Genomic DNA, 26,207 nt, shown 5'->3' on the forward strand with positions numbered 1-26,207 from the left:
CCTCGTATTACATTACCTTGTATTGCTGTGTACCTTTGTGCCCTTTCAGCTTTGCTGGTGGTACTGTGTCTCTCACCCCACCCCAGGACCATTTTGGAAGTGGACTGTGCAGCTGCACCTTGCTACACCTGTGCAGCACCCCTGCTGCACTTTGCTACATCTGTGCAGCTGAACTGCACAGCACTTTGCTGCCCACCTTGCTGCAAACTCACCTTGCATCTTCGGACCACTTGTTTTGAGTGGCATCAATGTCATGCAGTCAGACCACATAGGGTTGGCGCTGCTGGAAAAATAAAACGAACACACTTGTTGCGCATATTTTGATTATTGTGTGCTAGGGACGAGAAGATTGTAAGTTTATTTAGCCCCGAAGAGCAGGAATGGCTGTATGCCGGTCCGGGGGCTTGCCGGTTCGATATGTGCATTGTGCACCTAGAAGATAGAAGATACAAGACACCAGCAGCAAAAATGTGAATTGACTTTTGAAATGTGTATTTGTGCTTTGCTGTGCTTTCTCTCCCCTCCAATCTTCTTTCCAAAAAGGACAGGTCCTAGGTCATAGAACTGTAAATAAGGTTAGGTTTTGTGCTTGTATATAAAAATGCTGCCCACCGGCTCTATGTTTAGTTTGAAAACAATTCTGCAATTCGGTTAATTGTGGGCGTAAGTCTGTTAGTTAGCTACTCAACGCAGTAGGTGGGACATATTTAGTGTTTTAAAACTGTCGCATACACGGGTTAGAGTAAATGTTAGGGGGAACCACATCTATATGTCACATGTAATTAAAAGTTAGTCCCAGATCTTTCTCAAAACTGGTCGTTCCAGTTTTTGTAGGTTCGACTCAGGGACGAGTCTGATGGGGGAGAGGGGCAGTGTTGTGGTTTTGAGTTTGTACAGTGAGTTTAATAAAGGTTAAAATTTCCCCCTCATAGTTAGTCACACAAGCAACATGTAGCCTCGCGATAGTATAGTCATGTCTTAGTATTTGTAAGCTTAGTCCTTTTCAATTGTTAGTTCTGCGTTGAGTAGAGCCAGGAGAATAGGCCCTACTTCCACTGACTTTCCAGCTACCCTAGCCTCATGCCCCATTGCGCTAACTTTGGTTCATTTTGGGTGAATTAACACGAGGCAGGCTAGGAGGGTCGGGGCGGAGCGGCAGAAGTGCTGATGGTAATCACGAGCCGCCAATCAGGGCTCAGAGGTGGTGGTGGCGGCGTTGCATCACAGGGCGTGGTGAGAAGGTTCGAGAGGGTTCCAGAATGATCGGGGGCGTAGCTATATAACCCGCTGCACAAAGCCCTCGAAAGGACTGAAGCGAGCGACTCGCGCGAAAAGGATTGGTAAAAGGACTAGCGCGGGAACACTGATGAGTGAAGGACTCGCGAGAGGAGGACTCGTTGAAGAGAACTCACGCGCACTAACCAGCTTGGAGGGATCGAGGAAGAGGAGTTGTGAGCATCCGAGAACTGTGTAAGATATGCGGGCGAAGCCCGACGCGCATGAACCGAAAGACACGCTTTTATAAGTGACGCTCGGTTGAGGTTGAGGCTGATCGCTATACAGTGCATTAAGTCGCGCGAGTGAGGAAAACGGCTGTGTAATCGCCAGCCGCGCTGAGAGTCATGCCCTTTGCCGTTCCACCTCATTATCTGCTTTGTTTGTGAGACGCGCTACGAGGTTCCTGCCATCGCCTGCTGCCATCTTCGCAGGACGTGCTGGGACCGTGGAGAGCCGGACGGGGGCCGTCTCTGGATGACCACGTTGACGCGTTGGCTGAACATCTACCCATCTGCAATTCCCTGTGTGAGTGAGACGGCCCCGAGTCCAGGGGATAAGATAAGATTGACTAAGGCTGCTCTGTGTCTCTGTGTCCCCGATCATTGTACATACGTGTGGGAATAATTAAACCTGTGTTCTTCCTTTCTTCCATTTGATCGTTCCTGTGGTTTCTTCATTGGCTAAGCGTGGTACGAATAGAACCGGTCAAATCGGGTTCCACTAACTAAGACTGCATGGACCACGTGGTACTAAATCCTCTCGGTGTACTTAAACCACACGTGGCTCGTGCGAGGCTTGCTTCCTCGCTTCCGTGGCAGCGCAGGGAATTAGGTACGAGCGAGAATTGGTCACGAGACCCTACTCTGCGTTTGCCCGGAAGGGACGTTTCAAGCCTCGGTTCCGCCAAGCCCAGAAAGAACAAGGGGATTTATCCCCCCTTGGTAAGGGGAAGAAGGGCGGCGAAGAACCGTAACAATATATATATATATATATATATATATATATATATATATATATATATATATATATATATATATATATATACACACACAATGTATATATATATATACAATGTATATATATATATACAATGTATATATATATATACACTGTATATATATATATACTATATATGTGTGTATATATATATATATATATATATATATATATATATATATATATGTATATATATATATATGTATATATGTATATATGTATATATGTATATATGTATATATGTATATGTATATATATGTATATGTATATATATATATATATATATATATATATATATATATATATATATAAAAATAAAATATACACACACACATACTTTGAGCGGAGGGGTGAGGGGGCAGATTTGAAGAGGAAGGGTTTGGAGGAAGTTTAGGAGGGGAGGGGTGAGGGGGGTGTTTATGAGGGGAGGGGCAAGGGGGGGAGATTTTAAAGGGAGGATGAGGGGGGAGTTTAGATGGGGAGGGGTGAGTTTGGATTTTAGAAAGTGTTGGACGATTCATGGAAAACGAACATTTTTTGCAAAATTAGTTTCTTGTGATTTTAAAGTCAGAGATCCGTTTGAAAACGTTGAGAGCTTAGGGAATGTAGAATGTAGAACTGTAAGAGATTTAATTTTTATTTGAAGTGGAGATTTGATGAGCAAATCGAAGACAACCTTTTTAAGAAGAAGAAGAAAAGTATGTTATAATATACAACACTGAAGGTGAAAGTTTAAACATTTAAAAACTAAACTGTGAAAACTATCTGGGGAAAATCCCTAAATGAGGGCATGAAGGATTCCTATGGGGGATTAAGGATTCCAGGACAGGTTCAGAGCAGGAACAGAAGAATAGGAGATTAACAGCCAGGAGAGCAGAGAACGAAGGAACGGGGAGGTGTATAAGCAATTGTGTTAGTACGGGAGGAGAGGCCTACTTTTTAAATTATTCGTTCATATTTTTTGAAGGTTAGGTGAAAGTTGATCAGAGGATGAAGGAGAAAGTTGAAGGAGTATGGAGAAAACTAAAATTGGAAAGGTGTCGCTTGGAGAGGATCAAATTATGAAGGAAGGAGAGAAAAAAAAAAACGGGTGGAGCAAAACACATGGTTATGATCGGTGGAGAGGAAGCTGCTGGGAGAGAAGGAAAATGGGATTTTAATTTTTTTTTTATGTCTGAAAGTATGGGAAGTATGGAAATATGTCTGAAAAGACAGACAAAGGAAAAAGCAATACAGTGAGAGAACGAAAGTAAATGGACAACAAAAGGGCGCCGAGGAGACAGGAAAGCCTCGAGGGACAAGGCCTGATAACGTGGCAGGAACTACCGACTATTATACACAGGTATGCGCGATTTACACCGAGATATTACTAGAAACACAGTGGACAGAAACACAGTAAAATAAAAATACAGTTTTGACAAAAATACAAACGGGAAAATAGTTTACTTTGACAGCGTGGAGAGCTTGGAAAAACACAGCCTCGCCAGCAGAACCGGAAGCGGCAGAGCTCATCAGTGGAAGAGCATTCTTCACCATTGCTTCTAAGATTATTTCGATTATTATGACACTCACTTTAGAAAAGCCACATCTGGTTATTTTTATAAACGGGCAAGTGGTCACTGGGGTGCAGGAAAAGGGAGGGCCCATCCCCACAGCCTGTCGGCCTCCATCAAAACGTTGGCATTCACCACATTGACACCTCAAAATGGCCCCACGTACAGCCAAGTCTCATTAATCAATGGATTTCATAATTTTAAATAAATTTAACCACGACGACAATATAAAGAATAGAATAGCTCTTTTGAGAGTGAACACATGGTGCAAACCATACACAGTATATGCAACATTGGAGCTATTTGTGTGCAGGATAAGCGTTGGCTGAATAACTAATTTTTGCAGCACTCCATAGTTTAATCATGTGGATCATATTGAATATATCCCATATTCCTTGGTGCTTGTCTGTGCTGGCAAAGTGTCCTGGCCACCCACCCATCCAGCTTGACCTCATAACATTGTCGCCTTTCCGCAGGAGTTGCAGTCACGGCTTATTGCACTTGAGAGCCGACTTGGAGCCACTACCGAGCCACAGTTGGTCTTTAACGCCATCCATGAGTCTTCCTCCCAGGATAGCTTTAATCATCTTATTACGCTCTCAGGTGGGATGTGTTGTCGGTCGATTGTTAACTCTTTTATGTTCACTATTAAGTGCCAACACCGTAGGTATTATGCACCACTCTTTTCCAATTCCATCACCGGGCGCTGCATGATGTCATCGCCGGGCACCGAAGGGGGCCCATCAATGACGCGCACCGAAAGGGAGTACTCAGTTTTTCTTGTTTGTCCAGGTGATTTCTCAGCCATCCTTTGAGCGAGGAAGCTGAAATTTGGACACAATAGTGAGCGTGTTTTGGCAAAAACAGTATTTTTTATTATTTTTTATTATTAATTAGATTAATGAACAGGATTAAATAATTAAATTGATATATGTGGAAAGATTATATGCCCAGACCAGGAATCAAACCCATGTCCTCTGGAAAACCACACCAGTGCTCTGCCATCTGAGCTATCTGGGTGACCCTGACTGAGCATGCAATTTTCCCACACATATTATTGCCACTCTCTTTCCGTCAATGCTTCCGGGACACTCGCTGCCAACCATAGGAGCACCAATTGCCTGAACACGAGAGGGTCTTCCTCCAATGGGGGGACAAATCCATGTCCTCTATTATAAACACCACTGGGGGCAGTTTTCCATAATTACCTGGGTTTGATTCCTGGTCTGGGCATGTAATTTTCCATATACATTACATGACCAAAAGTATGTGGACACCTGAACAACACACTTCTCATTCCAAAATCAGGGGCATTAATTTGGAGTTGGTCCCCCCTTTGCTGCTATAAAAGCCTTCACTCTTCAGGGAAGGCTTTCCACTAGATGTTGGAGCATTGCTGCGGGGATTTGCTTCCATTGAGCCATAAGAGCATTAGTGAGGTCGGGCACCGATGTTGGGCGATGAGACATGGCTCGCAGTCGGCGTTCCAGTTCATCCCAAAGGTTGTCGATGGGGTTGAGGTCAGGGCTCTGTGCAGGCCAGTCAAGCTCTTCCACACCGATCTCGACAAACCATTTCTGTATGGACTTTGCTTTGTGCAAGGGGGCATTGTCATGCTGAAACAGGAAAGGGCCTTCCCCAAACTGTTGCCACAAAGTTGGAAGCACACAATCGTCTAGAATGTCATTGTATGCTGTAGCGTTAAGATTTCCCTTCACTGGAACTCAGGGGTCTAGCCCGAACCATGACAAACAACCCCAGACCATTATTCCTCCTCCACCAAACTTTACAGTTGGCACTATGCATTCGGGCAGGTAGCGTTCTCCTGGCATCCGCCAAACCCAGATTAGTTTGTCGGACTGCCAGATGGTGAAGCGTGATTCATCACTCCAGAGAACACGTTTCCACTGCTCCAGAGTCCAATGGCGGCGAGCTTTACACCACTCCAGCCTAGGCTTGGCATTGCGCATGGTGTTCTTAGGCTTGTGTGTGGCTGCTCGGCTATGGAAGCCCATTTCATGAAGCTCCCGATGAACAGTTGTTGTGCTGACGTTGCTTCCAGTGGCAGTTTGGAACTATGTAGTGAGTGTTGCAACCGAGGACAGACGATTTTTATGCGCTACGCGCTTCAGCACTTGGCGGTCCCGTTCTGTGAGCTTGTGTGGCCTACCACTTCGCTGCTGAGCTGTTGTTGCTCCAAGACGTTTCCATTTCACAATAACAGCACTTACAGTTGACCGGGGCAGCTAGAGCAGGGCAGAAAATTTGACGAAATGACTTGTTGGAAAGCTGGCATCCTATGGCGGTGCCACGTTGAAAGTCACTGAGCTCTTCAGTACGGCCCATTCTACTGCCAATGTTTGTCGATGGAGATTTTTTTTTTTTAAAAAATACTGAATCGAGGCTCGTGAAAGAGCTGACATTTACTTCACAAATTGCATGGCTGTGTGCTTGATTTTATATAAACCTGTCAGCAATGGGAGTGAATTCAGGATTCATAATGTAAAGGATACGACACGGAGTAGTTCAAGAATTTAAATTCTTTATGAATAGCCTGACGTTTCGAGAACAAACTAGTTCTCTTCCTCAGAGGCGCAGAGTCATTTGAATGCAGGGAAGCCCTGTGATTGGCAAGGACTTGGACCAATCCATGACATGAACAGTCCCCAACGGAACTTAACGGTTTCACCAACTCACCACATTCAATGCTTCTGAGGAAGAGAACTAGTTTGCTCTCTAAACGTCAGGCTATTAATAAAGAATTTAAATTGTTTTACTGCTCAGTATGCTATCATTTACAATACTAGGGCATGCCCGTACTATATATATGCCCGTACTATATATCTATCTAAAATTATATCCCCCCCCTCTATTTACATGAAATGGTTTGGTCCATTCGCAACGCCAAAGCGAACGGCGAACGGCTTGCGAGTACAGTGACAACCCCCCCCCTCTATTTACATGAAATGGTTTCGTCCATTCGCAACGACCACAGAACCCCCCCCTCTATTTACATGGAATGGTTTGGTCCATTCGCAACGCCAAAGCGAACGGCGAACGGCTAAATCGCCATAGCTCGGTAAGTACTTGTCCGATTAATTTCAAACCTTGAAAAGGCACATCCTCGGGTCCCCAGCAATATACCTGGCAAGTTTCAAGTATATCGGACCGGTAGTTGTCGAGAAATCGTTGTCGCATACATACACACACACATACACACAGAGATTAGTGGAATTATAGATAGATATACATATATACAGGGTGAGTCAAAAGTAGCGCCCGATTTCTGTATGTATATATATATATATATATATATATATATATATATATATATATACATATATAAACACCTTTTAGAGGCAATTTTTCCCCGCAAGGCGGGGGTTGGCCTTTTTCAGGCACCGTGGTTGTTGTTGTTTGTTGGTCCCCTTTTTGAAGCAATGTTTTATGGCCGGATGCCCTTTGGATGCCCTGATATATATATATATATATATACATATATATATATATATATACATATATATATATATATACAACAACAACAACGCTTCCCTGGTGAGGGCGCAGGGATCTGTGATCGACGTGCCAGCCAGGGCGAGGCGTACCGGGTGAGGCAGCTGGCGAAGGAACAGCTCGCGGTGTTGCGGTTAACCCTGGTTAACCCTGGTGTTGGGCTAGCGGCTAGGGTGCCGGCTTAGGATACCTAGGATCCTGGGTTCGAATCCCGGTCGAACGCTGAATTAACGCCAGGGGGGTTGACTCAGCCTGTCATCCTTCCGAGGTCGGCTAATTGAGTACCAGCTCACTGGTAATTCCCTGTTTGTCGTTAAAGGCGGCAAAAAGGGTTGGCGTCAGGAAGGGCATCCAGCCGTAAAACATTGCTTCAAAAAGGGGACCGAAAAACAACAACAACCACGGCTCCCGAAAAAGGCCAACCCCCGCTTTGCGGGGAAAAATGGCCTCTAAAGGTGGTTATTTTTTTTATAACAACGCATTTTAAGGCCATTGTCCCTGCTAGAGTGGGGGTTAGCCTTGCGGTCCCCATGACAATCTTCTCCATTTTGCCCTATTTTCTGCATCTCTCCTGGTTTTTTTTTTTTGGGTTTTTTTTTTGTATACTGAATCGAGGCTCGTGAAAGAGCTAACATTTATTTCACAAACAAATCAACCAGCCAAACAAAATATACAAAAAGAGGGAGCGGAAGTCAAGATGGGGAGAGAAGGGGAAGCACACAACCACAACATTTGAGAGCAGGGAGAAGTGTGGGAGGGAGAGGGCGTGGGAAGGGGAGGGGTGGGGGGGGAGAGTTATAAAACACAAGGGGACCAAAATTAGCGGGGGTAGAAAAGATCAAGGTTTTGGATGGGGGAGGATAAGAGATGGTGGTGAACAGCTGTTTTAAAGACCTGGAGGGTGGAGTGGGATTGAAGAGAGTGAGGGAGTTTGTTCCAGAGGTGGGAGAAAAGAGGAATGAAGGAGTGAAGGTGAGCAGAAAGTCTTGATTTTGGCAGTTTAACCATAAGAGGGTTGCAGGCAGATCTTGTGCGACCTGTAGGAATATTTGGGGGACAGAGCCCAGAGAGAGCTGGGGGGGGGGCAAGGCCAGAGAGGAGTCGGTAGAAGACGGAAAGACCACCAACCTGCCTGCGGTGAGTGAGTGAAAGGCCCTTGGAGTTAGCTTCATCGCGGGAGATTCCAATGATTCTGAACGCTTTGGTTTCAACAGCGTGAAGACAAGCTAGGTGTGAGGCAGGAGCACCAGACCAGAGGGGAGAGCAGTATTCCATAGAGCTGTGGATGAAAGCCTTGTATGTGGTGAGGAGCTCAGGTGTGCCAAGGAAGGACTTCGCACGACGGAGGATGCCCAGTCGGCGACTGGCTTTGGAGGCCAGTTTTGAAATGTGGTTTTCCCAGGAAAGATCATGGCAAATAGTGAGACCCAAAAGCTTGAGTGACAGAACTTCTTGGAGAGGATTATTCAGAAAGTGGATGGGAGGGTTTTCCAGTCAGTCTTTTCGGAGAGACATCGTAAGAGTGTGAGATTTATCAGGATTGAAAGACATGTTCCATTTGTTTGCCCAGTCTGTGATTTTGTCCAGGTCTGCAGAGAGTGAGGAGGCTGCAGACTGCCGATCTGAGGGATGAGGAATGGAGCGACAGAGAGTAGAGTCGTCAGCAAAGAGATAGAGAGGATTTTCAAGAGAGTCAGAGAGATCATTGATGAAGACCAGAAAAAGCACAGGGCCCAGAACACTACCTTGGGGAACTCCAGCCTGAACAGGAAGAGGAGATGAGAGAAACCCATTCAGGGCCACACGTTGACTACGACCAGAGAGGAAGTCCGCCAGCCATGCGTGGAGATTTCCATGGATACCAAAGGAGGAGAGTTTGGTGAGCAGAGCAGGGTGCCAGACTGTATCGAAGGCACGTGAAATGTCAAGGGAGACAGCTCTAATTTCCTGTTTGGCGTTGAGTACCTCCATCCATTGTTGAGAAAGCAGAAGCAGCATGTCCAGAGTATAGTGACCAGGTCTGAAACCAAATTGATGATCAGAGATCAAGCCATTGGAGAAGAGGAAAGATTTCATATCTGAAGCAATGATGGATTCCATGACTTTGCTGATAATTGGGAGAAGGCTGATTGGTCTGTAGTTGCTGGGATCTGTTTTTGCACCTTTTTTGTGCAAAGCGGTGATGTTGGCTGATTTCCAAGCAGATGGCAGATGACCTTGAGCAAAAGAGAGGGTGAAGAGAACAGAAAGAGGGAGTGAAAGAGCGGAAGAACATGATTTTAGGACCCGTGGGCTGATGCCGTCAGGACCAGTTGCAGAATCAGAGTCGAGGGTTGACAGAAACTTTTCCACCTTGTCAGGAGGAAAGGACACAGAGTCCAGGAGCAGCTGGGTACGACTGGGTACGGTGGGTACAGAGAGGGATGGGTTTGGGACACAAGATTTAGAGGCAAACACAGAGTTGAGGCATTCAGCTTTTTCACGTGCGGAGTCAGCCGTAAAGCCGATTGAGGTGAGGGAGGGGATGGAGGGGGAACAAACACCAGAAACAGATTTGACCAGACGCCACCAGGATTTGGAAGAGGGAGACAGATAAGAGAGTTCGGTCTTGAGAACGGTGAGATATTGTTTCCTGGCTCTCCTGAGGGTGGACACACACTTGTTTCGGGCTTTGTGAAAGGAAATGAGATTTCCTTCCGTTGGATTTGCTTTCCAGGAGACGAAAGCAAGTTGTTTCAGGGCAACAGCCTCACCACAAGATTCCGTGTACCATGGACGGGAGGAAGGGTATGACAACTGAAGACGAGATGGGATAAATCTGTGCATGAGAGAGAGCAATTTACTTTGAAAGAATTCCCAGGATGAGTTGATGTCAGAGGCGGTAGAGATGGGAGACCAGTCCAGATGATTGATGGCTGCTTGAAGACCGTGCCAGTTGGCCTGAGTGAAATGCCAGACTCGTCGACGCTGAGGAGGCTCTCTGAGAATGGTCAGAGAGATGTCCACTTTGACAAGCACATGATCAGATGAGCCGATTGGAGCAGAAGAAGAGCAGCAGACATTTTCAGGGAAGTTAGTCATAACCAAATCCAGAAGAGAAGATGCTCCGTTGACTGAGATCCGGGTCGGGAAATTGACAGATTGTGTCAGTCCCAGTGAGTCGCAGAAGTCCTTTGCTGAAGAGCCATGGCTGGTGAGAGAGGTACCCACACCCAGCCAACTGGCATGGTGACAATTGAAATCACCACATATGAGGAAGATAGAGTTGGGATGGGTAGATAGAAGTTGTTCCATATTATCAGACAGTGAGATGTAGATGGTTAACACCCTTGCCCGCATTTCTTCTTCCACCATCTTTAGCCATGTCTTTCTCGGTCTTCCCCATCCACTACTTCCTTCTACATTCATTTCCATCACTCTTCTCAACCAGTCACTTTCATCCTTCCTCAACACATGACCAAACCATCTCAACCTGTTCCTCTTCACAGCATCAATCACAGGCTCTATTCCCATCATCTTTCGCAACTCATCGTTTGTCTTCCTCTCTCTCAACGATACTCTGCACATCCACCGAACCATTCGCATTTCCACCCTTTCCAGCCTTCGTTGCTGCTCTACGTTCATTACCCATGTCTCGCTCCCATAAATCACAACACTTCTCACACTATTATATATATAATAGCGAGGTACCTGTGGGAAGCGGGAGGGAAGGGTTCGGGGGATGGAAGGGATGGAGGGGGTGGGAGGGGGTCGGGGGATGGAGGGGTGGGAGGAGGATGAAGCTTCCTACGCACGGGTGGGAAGCCAAAAGCAAACAAACAATGGGGAAACGGTGAATACTAAACCATGAACCAATAAATTCCACATTTCTGTGCCACCTCCAGTCGCATGTCAGACAAGGACAGCATGTTCGTGAAAGACTTATCTAAAAAAAAACAGTGAATGGGAAAACATGAACCAATATATTCCACACTCTTAGCCACCTTCAGTCGAACATCAAGCATTGACAGCAGGTTCGTGAAAAACTTGCACGAAAAACATTTCAGTCTGAATGGTTCTATCCCCAGTTTATGGCGAATCCACGAATGTCACGTTTAGAAAGTAGAAACCCTCACGTCATTTCCTCATTCATTTGAACTTAGGGTGAATATGTTGGAGAGACAGGGAGAACATTACGACAACGTGTCAACAAGCATCGCAATGCTTACGAATGCAACTATCCAAAGAGATCTGCCATTGCCAAACAGGGTGTAAAGTCTGGCCATGTTCCCCTGCGGGATAATGCCAGCATTTTGGGTGCAACCCCCAGTAAACACAGAAGGAGGATTTTGGAGGAATGGCATGTGGAGGAGTCTGTTGTATCTCTCACAGAGGAAGGTGCTTGACTTACCATGAGCGTTTGTCCTTCTCATGCAGAAACGCACCAGAGAAACTGTATTACCAAGCATGTGAATTAGTACCTCGTTTGCTGTCACTTTGATATACATTGTTTTTTTTTTTGTTTTTTTTTGTATACAAGATCGAGGCTCGTGAAAGAGCGAACATTAATCACACAGAAAGACAAACAGACACACAAAACAAATAACATCGGGAGCGGTAGACAAGATGGGGAGAGAGGGGGAAGGACACAAACACAACATTTGAGAGCAGGGACCGAGAGACATGGAGACATCGAGAGAACTGTGGGAGGGAGAGGGCTTTGGGGGGGAGGCATGGGAAGAGGGGGGGGGGGGTGGGAGAGGTATAAAACATATGGACACTGCCAAGACTTCCAGGAAAGAAGTTGGAATTTCAAACAAGGTGGATCTGGGGTGAATTAGTGGGGGTAGAAAAGATCAAGGTTTTGGATGGGGGAAGATAAGAGATGGTGGTGAACAGCTGTTTTGAAGACCTGGAGGGAGGAGTGTGATTGAAGGGAGTGAGGGAGTTTGTTCCAGAGGCGGGAGAAAAGAGGAATGAAAGAGTGAAGGTGAGCAGAGAGCCGAGATTTCGGCAGTTTAACCATAAGAGGGTTACAGGCAGATCTTGTGCGACCTGAAGGAATATTGGGGGGACAGAGCACAGAGAGATCTGGGGGAGCAAGGCCGGAGAGGAGCAAGGCCCCTCCCACCCCTCCATCCCCTGACGCCCTCCCACCCCTCCATCCCCCGACCTCCTCCCACCCCTCCATCCCCCGACCCCTTCCCACCCCCCCCCCCCATCCACTGTTTGATGGAGGGGTGGGATGTTTGATGTCACGGTTGATGTGACGGTTGACGTGACGGTTGACGTGACGGTTGACGTGACGGTTGACGTGATGGTTGACGTGACGGTTGACGTGACGGTTGACGTGACGGTTGACGTGACGGTTGACGTGACGGTTGACGTGACGGTTGACGTGACGGTTGACGTGACGGTTGACGTGACGGTTGACGTGACGGTTGACGTGACGGTTGGCGTGACGGTTGACGTGACGGTTGACGTGACGGTTGGCCTGACGGTTGGCGTGACGGTTGGCGTGACGGTTGGCGTGACGGTTGGCGTGACGGTTGGCCTGACGGTTGGCCTGACGGTTGGCCTGACGGTTGGCCTGACGGTTGGTCTGACGGTTGGTCTGACGGTTGGTCTGACGGTTGGTCTGACGGTTGGTCTGACGGTTGGTCTGACGGTTGGTCTGACGGTTGGTCTGACGGTTGGTCTGACGGTTGGTCTGACGGTTGGTCTGACGGTTGGTCTGACGGTTGGTCTGACGGTTGGTCTGACGGTTGGTCTGACGGTTGGTCTGACGGTTGGTCTGACGGTTGGTCTGACGGTTGGTCTGACGGTTGGTCTGACGGTTGGTCTGACGGTTGGTCTGACGGTTGGTCTGACGGTTGATGTGACGGTTGATGTGACGGTTGATGTGACGGTTGATGTGACGGTTGATGTGACGGTTGATGTGACGGTTGATGTGACGGTTGATGTGACGGTCGATGTGACGGTCGATGTGACGGTCGATGTGACGGTCGATGTGACGGTCGATGTGACTGTCGATTTGACTGTCGATTTGACTGTCGATTTGACTGTCGATTTGACTGTCGATTTGACTGTCGATTTGACTGTCGATTTAACTGTCGATTTAACTGTCGATTTAACTGTCGATTTAGCTGTCGATTTAGCTGTCGATTTAACTGTCGATTTAACTGTCGATTTAACTGTCGATTTAACTGTCGATTTAACTGTCGATTTAACTGTCGATTTAACTGTCGATTTAACTGTTGATTTAACTGTTGATTTAACTGTTGATTTAACTGTTGATTTAACTGTTGATTTAACTGTTGATTTAACTGTTGATTTAACTGTTGATTTAACTGTTGATTTAACTGTTGATTTAACTGTTGATTTAACTGTTGATTTAACTGTTGATTTAACTGTTGATTTAACTTTTGATTTAACTGTTGATTTAACTGTTGATTTAACTGTTGATTTAACTGTTGATTTAACTGTTGATTTAACTGTTGATTTAACTGTTGATTTAACTGTTGATTTAACTGTTGATTTAACTGTTGATTTAACTGTTGATCTAAAGGTTTATCTAACGGTTGATCTAACGGTTGATCTAACGGTTGATCTAACGGTTGATCTAACGGTTGATCTAACGGTTGATCTAACGGTTGATCTAACGGTTGATCTAACGGTTGATCTAACGGTTGATCTAACGGTTGATCTAACGGTTGATCTAACGGTTGATCTAACGGTTGATCTAACGGTTGATCTAACGGTTGATCTAACGGTTGATCTAACGGTTGATCTAACGGTTGATCTAACGGTTGATCTAACGGTTGATCTAACGGTTGATCTAACGGTTGATCTAGCGGTTGATCTAGCGGTTGATCTAGCGGTTGATCTAACGGTTGATCTCACTGTTGATCTAACGGTTGATCTAGCGGTTGATCTAGCGGTTGATCTAGCGGTTGATCTAACGGTTGATCTAACGGTTGATCTAACGGTTGATCTAACGGTTGATCTAACGGTTGATCTAACGGTTGATCTAGCGGTTGATCTAGCGGTTGATCTCGCGGTTGATCTAGCGGTTGATCTAGCGGTTGATCTAACGGTTGATCTAACGGTTGATCTAACGGTTGATCTAGCATCCCAATATGTGGTCTCATTTGCTTTAACGGTTTTGGTTTGATTTACAGTTTAAATTTTAATGGCGCAATTTTGTTCCAGAACGGCATTGATTGGAAAGTTCGGTGTCCCCCATCCCACCACCCTCCCCCCCCTCCCAATCCACGTTTTCCTTGATATAAGGGGGATGTCGTGTTGTTTTTCCTTACTCTTAGGAAAGGTCAGTGGATGCACGGTTGTCCGTGTTGCTGATCGAAACGTCGAGCAGTTATTTGTTTTGCTCATTAAAGGTTGAAGAACTCAAGATAGAATCATTTGATTTAAATCCCAACCGCAAGTCTTTACTAAATATTTATATTTATTTATATATGTGTATATTTATTTATGTGTGTGTGTTCGTGGAATTTGCTGTTGTTTACTGCTATGTCCACATATGGGTGCGTTTTCGGAGGCGGAAGAGAGACCTTCCTGGTCTAAAAGTATGCACCTCCGTTGTGAGTGTCAATCATCTGTCATCAAATGCTAAAGGATTAGGAATTTAATGCCGAATGTTTTTTGTTGTTGTTGTTGTTGTTGTTGTTGTTGTCGACTTTGCACAGTTGACGATGCAGGAACACATAGAAGAGGAGCCAAGGACGTCGACGATGCTCACCACCAGCAGGCGGTGACGACCGCTCGAGAGGCCCACGGTGCTGATCCGGTGCGAATCGATGCAGACGGCAGGACGTCAAATTTGCAGGACGCACGGAGCTCCGTGGTTTGCAGCCAGCCGGGGCCCAGCCCTCCCCCGAAGGACGGTGCTTTCTCCTGGGAAGATTTTCCTTGCGTGAGCACCTGTTTGTACACACCTGTGCTTTTAATGGTTGCGTCAATGTCTGTGCTGATTGGTCGTGTTTTTTGCCAAAACCGGCACAATGTTTTGCACTCTGTTTGTGTTCTGGCAGTTTGTATTTTCTTTTCCACTGTGTCATGGGTTTGAGTTCATTTATTTCATATTCTCTTTTTACCTGGGTTTTCTGGCTTTTTGTACCGCATTGACAACCTTCCGTTTATCTTCTTCAGGGCTCGTTTGAAGAAGAAGCCTCAAAAACATCCTGCTCCTCATTGCACTCTTCTGTTTCCAGACCACATGAGTACCTGGATTTTGAAAGTCTTGGGTTGGAGTCTTCTTTTGCAGCAAGGTTTGGTAATAAGCTGTACTTTGGTGGAGGGAGGAAAGTCTTAATTTGGTGAAAGTTTTACTCTTGAAAATTGAGCAGGTGCAGCAATTCACAGCACTTGAGGTGTTTACTCCCTGTGATTGCTTATCTTATACAGTATACAGGGTGTGGCAAAAAAAGAACTGCACCCATAAAAATTCACAATAAATTTTTACTCCAAATTGCATAAAACCTCAGGAATATGTGCTTCATGTACATATGTGCTTCTTTGTTTGACTCAGGGGTACCAATGATCGGAACAGTAACTTGTAAGACTTTAATTTACCACCCGGTTGATCACGTGCTCCAAATGTCCACCTCTGTGATGAATACGCATTTGAACATGCCGGGTGAAGTTGTTGATTATGCGCTGACATTTGGCAAGTTTGTTGGACCGAACTTTCTCTGTGATTGCTTGTTTCAGCTCAAAGATGCTTCTCAGGCTATCCTTGTATACATTGTCTTTGAAAGATCCCCATAGATAAAGAAAACTCTTGTGGGCTCAGATCAGGGGAATGTGGGGACCATTTGACGCTGAACTGTCGGCCAATCACGCTCTCTCCAAAGTGGCTTGTCACCCACTCACGGGACCCACTTGTGGTGTGAAGGGTTGCGCCATCTTGTTGAAACCATTGTCCTCCTCTTTGAAAGCTTCTCGAGCGACTAAGAGCAGCCCAGAACTCATTCAGCACTTCATTGCAGAGTTCATGGTCACGGCGTTGCCTTCCTCATCTTCAAACCAGAATGGTTCATTGATGGCACACTCGCTCATTGCACACCAGGCCATGCACTTGACTGAATGTACGGGTGGCGCCCTGTTACCATTACTCATGTCCAATGGCTGATAAATCCCACTCTGTTACCAATACTTGTCCTTTGACTGATAGCTCCACCCTTCCACCGTTACTCATATCCAATGGCTGATAGCTCCACCCTTCCACTGTTACTCATGTCCAATGGCTGATAACTCCACCCTTCCACCGTTACTCATATCCAATGGCTGATAGCTCCACCCTTCCACTGTAACTCATGTCCAATGGCTGATAGCTCCACCCTTACACCATTACTCATATCCAATGGCTGATAACTCCACCGTTCCACTGTTGCTCATGTCCAATGGCTGGTACCTCCACCCTTCCACTGTAACTCATGTCCAATGGCTGATAGCTCCACCCTTCCACTGTTACTCATATCCAATGGCTGATAGCTCCACCCTTCCACCGTTACTCATATCCAATGGCTGATAGCTCCACCCTTCCACTGTTACTCATGTCCAATGGCTGATAACTCCACCCTTCCACCGTTACTCATATCCAATGGCTGATAGCTCCACCCTTCCACTGTAACTCATGTCCAATGGCTGATAGCTCCACCCTTACACCATTACTCATATCCAATGGCTGATAACTCCACCGTTCCACTGTTGCTCATGTCCAATGGCTGGTACCTCCACCCTTCCACTGTAACTCATGTCCAATGGCTGATAGCTCCACCCTTCCACCGTTACTCATATCCAATGGCTGATAGCTCCACCCTTCCACTGTAACTCATGTCCAATGGCTGATAGCTCCACCCTTCCACCATTACTCATATCCAATGGCTGATAACTCCACCCTTCCACTGCTACTCATGTCCAATGGCTGATACCTCCACCCTTCCACTGTAACTCATGTCCAATGGCTGATAGCTCCACCCTTCCACCATTACTCATATCCAATGGCTGACAACTCCACCATTCGACTGTTTTTTTTGGGGTTTTTTTGTATACAAGATCGTAACTCATATCCAATGGCTGATACCTCCACCCTTCCACTGTAACTCATGTACAATTGCTGATAACTCCACCCTTCCACCGTTACTCATGTCCAATGGCTGTTGAGGCCATCCTCTCACCAATGGTTGTGTCTCACCGGTAATTTGCATCTGAAAAACCCAAAATTCCTGCTCCTGGGACTCGGTCAGTTCTGGATAATGGTGTATGATTCCCAGTTGAGGTGATCCAGTGGACAGTGTTGAGCTGAGGTTCCTGTATTCCATCAGGTCGGTGAAGATAAAGTATTCCTTCTAGTTTGTGGACGCATTATCGATGACCTCAAAGAGATTGACCCTGTAGAATTCCTCTGCAAAGTTGGCAGTGTATTGCTGTGTACCTCTGGAGTCATGTCTCTTTGGGAGCTTGCTTTGTGGTACTGTCAGGGGTTCTAGTTGGCACTGGTCAATCTTTTAAATACTTTTTTTTAATTCTGCTGCATTAATTACTTCCCCAAAATTCTGGTCCCAGCAGAGTGCTTAGAGGTTGCTTATTGCCATCTTTGCAGCAGCAGGTATTCCAGAGATCAAGATGAAGCCTCCCGTGAGAAGGCGACGTCTCAAACCTGCTCCAAAGCTCATCACTCAACAAGTTAAGCGCAGCGATGGGCAATCACAGTTTAAGCATCGTCTCAATGCCACCTTGGAACAATTAGATCTACCTATTACCAATGCAGAAGTGGGATGGGCCATTTCACAAGACATCACCTTCAGGGCAGCTTATGACGTTCTCGTTCTCGGTTTCGTGCTCGTTCTATCGAGAGACAGCGGAGACAAGAAAGGAAAACCTGCCAACGTCCATCTCCACAAGGACCAGTCTATACCTGCTATGTTTGTGGTAGATGTTGTAGGTCCCACATTGGACTACACAGCCATCGCACAAACACACAATGCTTAGTGAGCACGCCAACGAAGGACTCGCACCATCATCATTCCAGAGACTGTCACATCTGATCCCCGAAGGGCCTTGTTTAGTTTTCAAGGCATTTGATGACAGGAATGAACCAAATGAGCCAAGGACGCACATTCCTGAAGACAGGCAGCACGAGATGCCATTAATTAGCATGAGGTGCAGTTTGTCTGAAAGTCATCAGTTGCTTCCTGCAGAACATCTAGCACACCTTCATAAATTTGTAAGGCAGACCTTTGAGCAGAGGAACGTGTTAGGCATATGGGCTTCAATCGTGATGGACGGTGTCAGCATCATCTGCATGGATATGCAAGTACAGGTGCTTGAAATCTGCAGAGCTGTTGTAGAGATCGCCGAGCTCTTGGACATGATCTAGACTCTAGAGCGTCTTTTATATATTGAGAAGTTTCCAGGACTTTAGATCTAGTCAGGTGTATAACATGAGCTCCGCAGTAAACATACTTGACCAACGGTTGGATCTTCTTCACTTCTGCCTGACATAAATATATATTGGTTGGTCTTGTGTGTTATTCTGTCTGTTTGTCTGTATGTCACTCGCCCATGGGTCACAATTTTAAACCAATCTTCATGACACTTCACAAAATGGTAGAATAGCTCATAAGCAAGAAGCCTATTGATTTTGAGTTGAAAAGGTCAACATAGGCCAAAGGTCAACAACTTTGTCAAATTTCTAATATCCTCAATTTTCATCCGATAGACTTGAAATTTGAATAGGATTTGCACATCAGATCTGCAAATTTAACCACCAATTCTTTTCAAGGTCAACATTGGCCAAATTTATAAAATCCTAATTTTCATCTGACTAACTTGAAATTTGAAGATTCGCACATCAGGTCACTGAAATGAAACACCAATTCTTTTTGAGGTCAAACACACGCACGCGATTGCAAAATCTCAACTCTCGCTGTGCAGGGGGACGGGATAGCTAGCTTCCCTCATGATGAGGATGTGTGAACTATTGGCACTTGTTACTGGCAAAATTTCCAAGCCCAGTCATGGATGCATGGTTATAACTTTCCTTGTAAAAGGGTGGTTATATTTTAGCATGGCATGAGGGAACGATGAGTGTATTCAAGTATATCATGGTGGTTTCATGAGAACACATTTGATTTGGCCTTGCACAGATTTCAAATTCAAATATTGTTGAAGTGACAAAGTGAGCAGTATTGATTAATTAGTTCTGAAGCTTCAGCAACATCAACTAGTCTCAGTAGAGACTCTCAGTAGTAGTCTCAGGTTTATTCCAAAGGTGTTGATTACATCTAGTTCGCTGATTTAATTGAACTAAATAATGATGAGGGATATAAATATGCTTTAACCGTTATTGATTTGAGGAGTAGATTTGCATGGGTTGCTCCATTAAAAACAAAAGGGGTAATACTCTTATGTTAGCTTTCAGTGGAATATTTAGTAAAAGCAAAAGAAAACCAAAGAAGTTATGGACTGATGAGGGAACAGAGTTTTACAACAAAATATTTATGAAATTTCTTAAAGATAATGGCATTAAATTATACAGCACTTTTAATGAAGGAAAAGCAGTTGTTATTGAGCGTTTTAATTGCACTTTGAAAGAGAGACTGAATAAAAAATTTACACAAGTTGATTCTCAACAATGGGTAGCTTTAATTCAAAATATTGTAGATAATTACAATGGTACAGTTCATTCATCAACAAAATCAAAACCATCGGAAACATTTACAAAATTAGAATATGAAAAGGAGATTAATTTGAGAAAAACCAAGTTCAAAGTTGGTGACATTGTAAGAATATACAGATGGAAAAGCCATTTTGAGAAAGGTTATACAAAGAGATGGACTACTTAATTATTTAAAATCATTGATGTAATGGATATAGTCCCTTGGACTTACAAATTATATGATTTAAATGGAGAAGAGATTTTAGGTTCATTTTAATCACAGGAATTACAAAAGACACAGGTAAGCAGATAATACTGTTACAGACACGACTTTGATGTTAAGGTGGGCCGAGCGGAATGGCCGTCGTGTCCGCACAAATTACCCGATTGTACTCGAACGTTGACGAAGCCGCGCCACGCTGGCTCAATAAGGAAAAAGAAGACACACGGCTGAATTATAATGACAGACACCAGGGATACGGTTCTCAAGACCTCCGGAGGAGATTATATTCGTGCGGAAGGTCAGATTACAGGGACGAGAGGTACAACATAGAAAGACAAGCACTTAGACACAATCTTATATTATTCCCCAACAGACGACAGGCAAATGGGACAAGGCTGACTCACACGGGGGTTGATGGCAGGAAAGCGGTTGTCGATGGCTCCAGGTCCTCCTGGGCTCAGGGCAGGATCGACCCGGTCCGGTCCAGAGATGCGGAAGGTTGCACAGCGCTCGAAGTGGCGTCTTTTCGTCTCAAGCTGGGGGCGCATCTGACGTCACATCCGGCGCGTGGCCGCGTATATCCGGCGGGGAGTGACACGCCCTCGGCTCGTTAGCTCCGCCTCGTGGAATCGGCACGTTGCTTCTCATTGGGTGCGTGCGGGGGGTTTACCAGGCTCCGCCCTTGACGAGGAGCTGACAAGGAGCCCCTTCGTGGTAACCCCGTGGAGCGCATGGTCTGGAGCGCATCGTCTGGAGCGCATTGTCGATGGCGGCGAACCGAGCCGGTGGGAGGACGCACACTCCCCCCCGCGCAGCGCCGTGCCCCTCTGTTGTTGTAGACGGGGAAGAAGATGGGAGGAGGTATGGGAAAGGTCCTAAACTCACTACTGGTGCCATATAATCACATTCTGGTGCAACGAAGAGTCATAATTAATGGAAACGAGGCCTTAACTGACATAGACTAAGAATAACTAGCAAGATGTCCGAAAGTTGTCTACGTGTGGTGCGGTGGACCTGGGCACGACATTTAATGGGGGAATAAGGGGAAGGTCGGCTCTACTGATTGTTGTTTACAGACAATGGGACTAGGGAATGGGGGATTGGGGATAGTTGGGGAGTATTGGGGAAAATAGGGGAATATTTACAAGCGGATATGGAGGCCAAATTCCATATTCGCAACATTGCACCCTTCTCTACCCTCGGGGCGTCCCGACCCGATAAATTTTTACCTACTTTAGTGTGGCACGCAATGTAGTTCCCTCTACTATTAACTCTACCCTGAGTGCGACAGTTTTACAGATATTCACAAATGAGTAAATATGTCCCCCTGCGACGTTGCACCCTTCTCCTCTCAGAAACACACCCACAGGATAACCGAATCCGGAAAGAATTCTCAAACTAAACATACAGCCGGTAGGGAGCATTATTTACACAAGACTACGCTGATATTTACACTACGATCCAGGACCTGTTTTTGGAGGAACACATGCAGATGTTATGCATAGAGAGAGCACGCTTGCCAGCATCGATACACCAACCCACGAGTGCTCTGTGGCCGACGGCCTTTAATAACGTGCAGAGCACCCCTTCCCGAGCATCAAAAGCACCACCCCACCACCAATCGGTGCAGTCACCATTGTTCATTGGAATAAAAATAAATTCGACAACCCCTAACCCTGCAGGTGTCTCTTGCTCTTCTTGTGGTGCACTTGGTGTTAACTAAAAGTGGTTCACCTGTATGGCATAGGTGCCACGTTGACCCATAGGTCCATCCCCGGGTGGTGCTTGGCCGCAAACGAACTGCGGTCCATTGTGGGTGGCCACAAACATTGCGGTCCATATGGTGTATCGATCCCGGCAGCAAACAGCGAAAGTGCAGGCTCACAACTGCGCAGCCAGCACCTCTCTCTCCTCTCTCTCTACCCCAAAGCCAGATCCTCGGAGGTGGGAGACAAAAGAAGAAACAAGTGAGTAAGGTGGTAAGGGCGCAAAAGTGCACGCAATGTAAGGTGATGCACACTGGGGGCACATGGGAACCAGGTGAGACAGGTACGTTCCTATCGTACGCCCCCCCCCCACCAGGTAACCTACATGGCCCCTCCCTTACCCCTTACTGTATCCACAAAACACAACACTACCCATAAACATCTACTTTACAAATCAACAAACATCCCTACTGTCTTCCCCGTTCCTCCCATAAACCAAATTCGTCTTCTCTCCCTCCTAACCAATCAAATTTGCCATTTTCAACTGCACATCAAAATTTGCCATTACCAATTCATCATCAGTCCCTCCTAGGGAGGGAGAGATGGAATCACCCCAATGTCTCATCCACGTCGTGATGCGTCTCACAATCCACACAGCAATTTCATTTTCTGCAACAAAACAAAGAAAACACAGGTGTGGAGTCATCATCATCACCACAGGTAAGTGGCTGCGTATGGTGCGACAGGTTCATCAATCCTAACTATTTCCTAAATGACTTTAACAACTTTACACTACCCGGGGTCTTTCTCCGGCCAAACCATTGGCCCTCTTACACTATGGGTTCTAAAAACCAATTCCCATTGGCCAAACTGTGGTGCTTTTCAATTTGGGGTCTCACTCCCCCGATTCATCTCCCGGTGCCCTCGCACAATTTCTGGGCTGTGGCGTGTACCTCTCCCAGCGGGTCTACCCACCTGCACACCTCCACCACTGCAGTTGCCACCCGAGCTTACCTAGCTCCTCACCCTAACCTAACTAACTGGGGCAGGCCCTCTGGCGCTCTCCCCACTCGGTGCCCTCTCTGGCACTGGGCTACCCGATCCACACCCGGGATCCTCAGGCACCCACTCACAACTACCGGCTCCCAGAGCCCACCTGCGGCCTCACCTGGCCGACATCCTCACAGTGGTGGAGTGCCCAACCAACTACACACACTAACAGGCTACACGCCCAGCCATTTCCACAACACTAATGCACCCATTCACAACACCATTCTGCAACCGCACCACAAATGCCAATATCCAACCACAACTTACCTATACCCTCTACCTAACACTTACACTACCCGCCCCGGGTATTCGTGAAAGGGGTCCACTCTTCCCCCATCCACACCTTCGCACCATGCACACCACTCCGTACCACTTACTCCAACTCTCTCCACACACCTGTACTTGCACACCTGTGCTCTCACACTTGGTGCCACCTGCACCCTTCTCTCCCCAAGCGCATTCGCGCTGATCCACACACTCACTACTCATACACTGCTCCACACACCTGTCCAGTTGCACACCTGTGCAATCACACCTGTTCAATTCTCACAAACACGGCATCATCTCAGCTAACTACTCCCTTCTGAAACTTGCGCTTCCCAGTCGTCCCTTTAAACTATTGCGCTCCCTCGTCATTATCATCCACACTAATCTACCTGCGTCCCTACTACAGGTATCAGTCACTAACTAAACTTAACGTCACCTAATGTCATCTTCTCTAGATCCCTATCAATATAACCTAACCCACCCGGGCTAGTTTTCACTGCCATACACCCCATAAACTATTGCTCCTTTGCCCCACATCTGTGAGGGATGGTGGATTTGCCATCCCACCACATCGGGGGTCTCTCACTACCAATTTCGCTCGTACAAATCCAACAATTTAAAAATTTTCCATTTACTGCCAATTCTATTCACTTTTCTAAATTTTGTATCAAATCACTACTATCACTATCACCATCACCCGTCTACTTATTACATCCTCTCGGTGCGCCAATTCACATCTACAGCCCGGCTTCGTACAGCCAAGCAATGGATGCTGGTTGTTTTGTGCCGGCGGCTGGATGCGTCCGGCATTCGGGGCAGGGACGGGGGCTTACCCGTGCCGAGATCCCACGCACCATCTCGGCACGGAGCCATCCAATGTCCCGCTCTCGACCTGCCGGCACGTCTCACCAAAAAGTGGTCGCCATGACGACCCTTTCTATCGGGCTGCCAGCTCCGCCTAGTGGAGCACGGACGCGGCCGTTCAAAGCGAGGCCCGGCTCGCACCGAGGGCCCGCTTCGGCTAAAAGTCGACCTAACCTCTAACCTGGTTACCGTCGATGCTTCACCTGGATTCTTACACCCCGCAGCCCGTTCCTTGCTCACACATCCAGCCGTTTCCATGCTCCTTGTACCGTTCCTTACACACCCAGGTACACCCATTCCACTCACAGCCTTGGTCGCACACCTGACCACCGAACACTTTGGCACACATTCGTTGCTCGCACACCTCACCAATACACCGCTTCGCGCCCCCTCCTCGGTCACCTCCTCTGTGACAATCACAGGTGTGCCCTCATTCGCACACCCAACCATGTGCCTCACCACCAACTCCAGCGTGCATTCCCACTCACGCTCTACCATTCCAGGTGTGCATCCTTCCATCCCAGGTGTACATCCTCGCTCACCTGTCACAACCAACTCACTCTCCTTGTCACTCTCAATACTCTCACCACCACTCTTGACAACGCACTCACCTCCAGGTGTGCATCCTTCCATCCCAGGTGTACATCCTCGCTCACCTGTCACAACCAACTCACTCTCCTTGTCACTCTCAATACTCTCACCACCACTCTTGACAACGCACTCACCCTTACTCTTGACAGCGCACTCTTTCCCCATGCACCTGTCCGTTACACACCTTTCTCGCGCACACTCTCCCGTTACACCCTCTGTAACACTCACCACAGGTGTGCATTCTTCCTTACTTTTGACAGCGCACTCTTTCCTCATGCACCTGTCCGTCACACACCTTTCTCGCGCACACTCCTGCGCACACTCTCCCGTCACACCCTCTGCAACACTCACCACACCGCGCTTCCACGTGCTCCCTCGCACACACGCTACGACCGACTCATTCTCGCCAGCACCCTCACTACTCCTTGGCACGCACTTTTTCCTCACACACCCCAGAGTCGGACTTTCTTGCACACCTCCTTTTTCGCACACCAGACCTGTCACACACTTCACCAACGGCCTCTCACGAACACCCGGGTCTATCTCGACCCCCAAGCTTATTAAATCACCTGGCGCATCATACGCACGACCATATTGGTCACCACTTACACCGGGTCCTCTTTCTCTTCGCTTCTCCTCCATCACCTGCGAATCCCTCATCCGGTTAATGAGCACATCATCACGATCCGAACACAGACTCTGGACCAATTCTTTTACCTCCTCTTTTATCTCTTTCTTATCCTCTCTCCGTCGCTTTTTAATTTCGCTCACCCCCTCTTCCACTTCTTCTAATTTCTGCTTCACCTCCTTCATCTCCTCGTGCGCCCCTTTAAGTTCTTCCTCTAACTCCACTTAATTTTTTTCTATGTGCTCCCGCACCTCCCGCTCTTTAACCTCCATCACCTCTACCACTTTGTTCATTTTTTTCGTCAAGTCCTTATGTACCGTCTGACACTCTTTTTTAATTACCCCTACGTCCTTTTTCATCTCCTTCTGCGTCGATTTTAACCCCTCTATTACCGCTGTGTTCTTCTTTACCTGTTCCCCCAACTCCTTTTGTCCCACTGTCAGTTGTTCTACTCCCAGCGTCAACTCCTCTATACCCCCTTGCAATTTTACAGTCCCCTTTCTCACCTCCTTCTCCATGCGCTCCTTACAGTGCCTCACCTCCTCGCGCACTCCTCCGACCTCCTCACTCACTCCTCTTCTGATCTCCTCTCCCATCACTTGCATCTCCTGCCCAGATGCCACCCTCATCTGCTCCATTTCCTCCCTGTGAGCATCCAATTTGGTTTCTACCCCCATTCTGACCCCCTCTATCTGCTGCCCCATTTGGTTAACTTCCCTTTCCGCTTGGTCCCTCATGTCCCTCAATTTGCCTTCCATGGTGTTTTCTAACCCCTCTAACCCTTTTTGCATCCCTTCCATTTGATTCTCTTGAGCGGCCATTCTGTTTTCTACCCCCGTTAACCCCTCCTGTATTTCCCCTAATCTATCGTCTA

General features: G+C 46.8%; 1 protein-coding gene across 9 annotated transcripts in view; it reads left to right on the top strand.

Annotated features, from left to right (window-relative positions):
• Window positions 1–26,207, top strand: part of LOC137430971 (calcium-binding and coiled-coil domain-containing protein 1-A) — a 147,644-nt gene that overhangs the window by 115,377 nt on the left and 6,060 nt on the right. For 6 of the 9 annotated variants that reach the window (XM_068121780.2, XM_068121779.2, XM_068121778.2 and 3 more), the window contains 3 exons: window positions 4,304–4,430; window positions 15,029–15,255; window positions 15,492–15,610. In XM_068121780.2, coding sequence (XP_067977881.2) covers window positions 4,304–4,430; window positions 15,029–15,255; window positions 15,492–15,610 — 473 coding nt within the window. Of the gene's footprint in view, window positions 1–1,709; window positions 1,804–4,303; window positions 4,431–15,028; window positions 15,256–15,491; window positions 15,616–26,207 lie in introns of those variants that run through there. The other 3 variants (XM_068121781.2, XM_078781271.1, XR_010985168.2) reach the window with 2 other exon arrangements.

Source organism: Myxine glutinosa, chromosome 7 (assembly GCF_964187855.1).
Source record: "Myxine glutinosa chromosome 7, kmMyxGlut1.1, whole genome shotgun sequence".
NCBI lineage: Eukaryota > Metazoa > Chordata > Myxini > Myxiniformes > Myxinidae > Myxine > Myxine glutinosa.